Here is a 2,175-nt window from a genome sequence, read left to right on the forward strand (position 1 = left end):
CGTGTTATCGACTTTGAATCACGACCAAGCAACAGCTTCACTGCATGCGAAACCGTGGCACGAATCACTTGATGATTGGATCGCAGTTATCAATATATTCTAGATCTAATGCTTAGTTTAAGTCATTGAGTACTTCAGTGTAGCCATACGGGTTCCCCGTATCTAATGATGTTGAGGGTGTACTGTTTTCACAGCTTCGTTCCACCTTGCATGGCTCTCCCATCTACCTATATCGTTGTAATCTTCTTGTTTCCAACTGTCCCATGGCTGTCAGCGGCCTATGAGGGGCCTCGCGGTATGTACTGTGCTGAGAAGGATGCTCCGTCCAAGCTTATTATGACGTTCAGACCGACCAGATACAAGTGGCAATATAGGTGGACCTTCGGTAATTTTAAATTTTTTGGACTAACGGAGAACAATACCCTCGCAGCATTTGAAGATAACCGACTGAGGTATTTATCGTCACCGGTTGAATCACCAGATATGCTGGACTTACGGCTACCGGAAACCTATCGTGTTAAAGCATTCGCTACCTCCATGGGTCTGGGCGTCAAAACCTTGACCCGTATGTTGTACTCACCTCGCAGCCACGGCCAATCTGAGATTGTGATGAACGGTGAGCCTGAGATACGCTTGACCTATGGCGCGTGTCTTCAGCCTGTGAATCATCATTTTTGCCAATTTGCTCACGGCAAGGGCTTAAGTGTGGCCCTTCGCTCTGATGCTACGCACATGGTCGTCTACACTGATGGCATCCCCGTGAAGGAATTCCAATCGGTAGCGGACACAGTAAACTATCCCTTCAATATTTCGGTATTGAAAAGAGGGGAGAAAGGGTTGGATGTTCTACTCTCTCTTATGGACAATCGCACACAAGTTGGTCAAGAGGATTGGTGGATGACGGGAAAGGCCATGACCTTGGATCTATTCCGTGATACTTTGACCATACACCATGGTCCATGGATACCTGGTTTCGACCCTTCATATCCTACTCCTCCGGATATTGTCCTCAAGGCGTGCGACCTCTAATGTTACGAGCCTTGCTCAGCCTATGTCGTCGTATACGAGCGCTATTATTTAAGAAACAGCGTTATTATTCTGGCTTTTGCAGAGGTCTTTATGTTGAGGCTGTCCTTAACATACAGTCCGTCGGGAAACGCACTCGCATGCCGCATTGTTCATGGCAAACTTGCGAGTTGTCCATTCTCTTTGATCCATAGAACAACGCTGTTATCATCTTCATTCTCACTCAGTAACTTCGAGTCTTGTATCGAACCTGAGTTGTTACTGTCAGTGATTACCTGGGAAGGATTGTGCTCGAGCCCCACGCTACTACAAAGACGTTTACCTTTTCGGTGCTGATTCAGCTACCCCATAAGCAATCGGCCAGTCAGTGTGAATCAGTTAGGATTCTTGACTCAACGGCGTAAGCTATTTAATTCCTTTCTTACTACACCCCTCCACATATTCCTAGCATATCCGGCTTTTGGACTCGTGCACAGCCACCACAACGAGTGTCATCTTGCGGCTCAGGGAGGTATGTAATTGTGCTTTACCTGATATGACCCCCAAGTTTCAGGGCCTAACTTTTCGTGGTTAGTGAGAACTTCTCACTGAGAAGTCGAAGACCGGTAAAACGTTTTCTCCACATATTCTTAGCATGCACGTGTTAAAATTGCGCCTCAAAATACCAACTTTTACTCGGAGAGTATATCTATAACTCCGGTCCTGATCTAATGCTATACATCAACAGGAAGAGAATCGTTCATGATGGTATCCCTCCATGTTTCACTCTCATATTTGGATAACGCATTGCCGTATGGCATACGGACCACATGTGATCACTATTGCTATGAGAAATGAGAAATCTTTCCACGAAGTGTACATCTCTGCTATAAAGACTATCAAGGAAATAGTCTTTCAGCAAAAGTGGTCATCAGTATGAAAAGACTTCCCTCTAAAGAGTAACGATGCCGCTTGAATCGATCCCGTACAGAGTAGGTTCGAAGGAGAGGGTTTCCCATCCGTTCGAATTTCACGCGGAGCGCTGATTCATCGAAGACAGGACCTGGACGGGATCCATCCTTGTTGTCACCGAGAAACACATTCAACATAAATTCAACTCCTTCCATCGTATTCACTTCGCAGGCCTTCGAAATATCTTTGCTTTCGATT

The 2,175-nt window shown here is 45.8% G+C and overlaps 1 protein-coding gene across 1 annotated transcript; it reads left to right on the forward strand.

The window, feature by feature from the left end:
* Positions 1-219: 219 nt before the first annotated feature.
* On the forward strand, positions 220-1,233 carry Pmar_PMAR009301 (hypothetical protein; the record flags this gene model as incomplete). Its single annotated transcript, XM_002773325.1, has 1 exon — positions 220-1,233. A coding segment is annotated over one exon (810 nt), but the record flags the coding sequence as incomplete, so codon positions are not given.
* Between the last annotated feature and the right edge of the window lie 942 nt (positions 1,234-2,175).

Source organism: Perkinsus marinus (genome assembly GCF_000006405.1).
Source record: "Perkinsus marinus ATCC 50983 genomic scaffold scf_1104296958982, whole genome shotgun sequence".
NCBI lineage: Eukaryota > Perkinsozoa > Perkinsida > Perkinsidae > Perkinsus > Perkinsus marinus.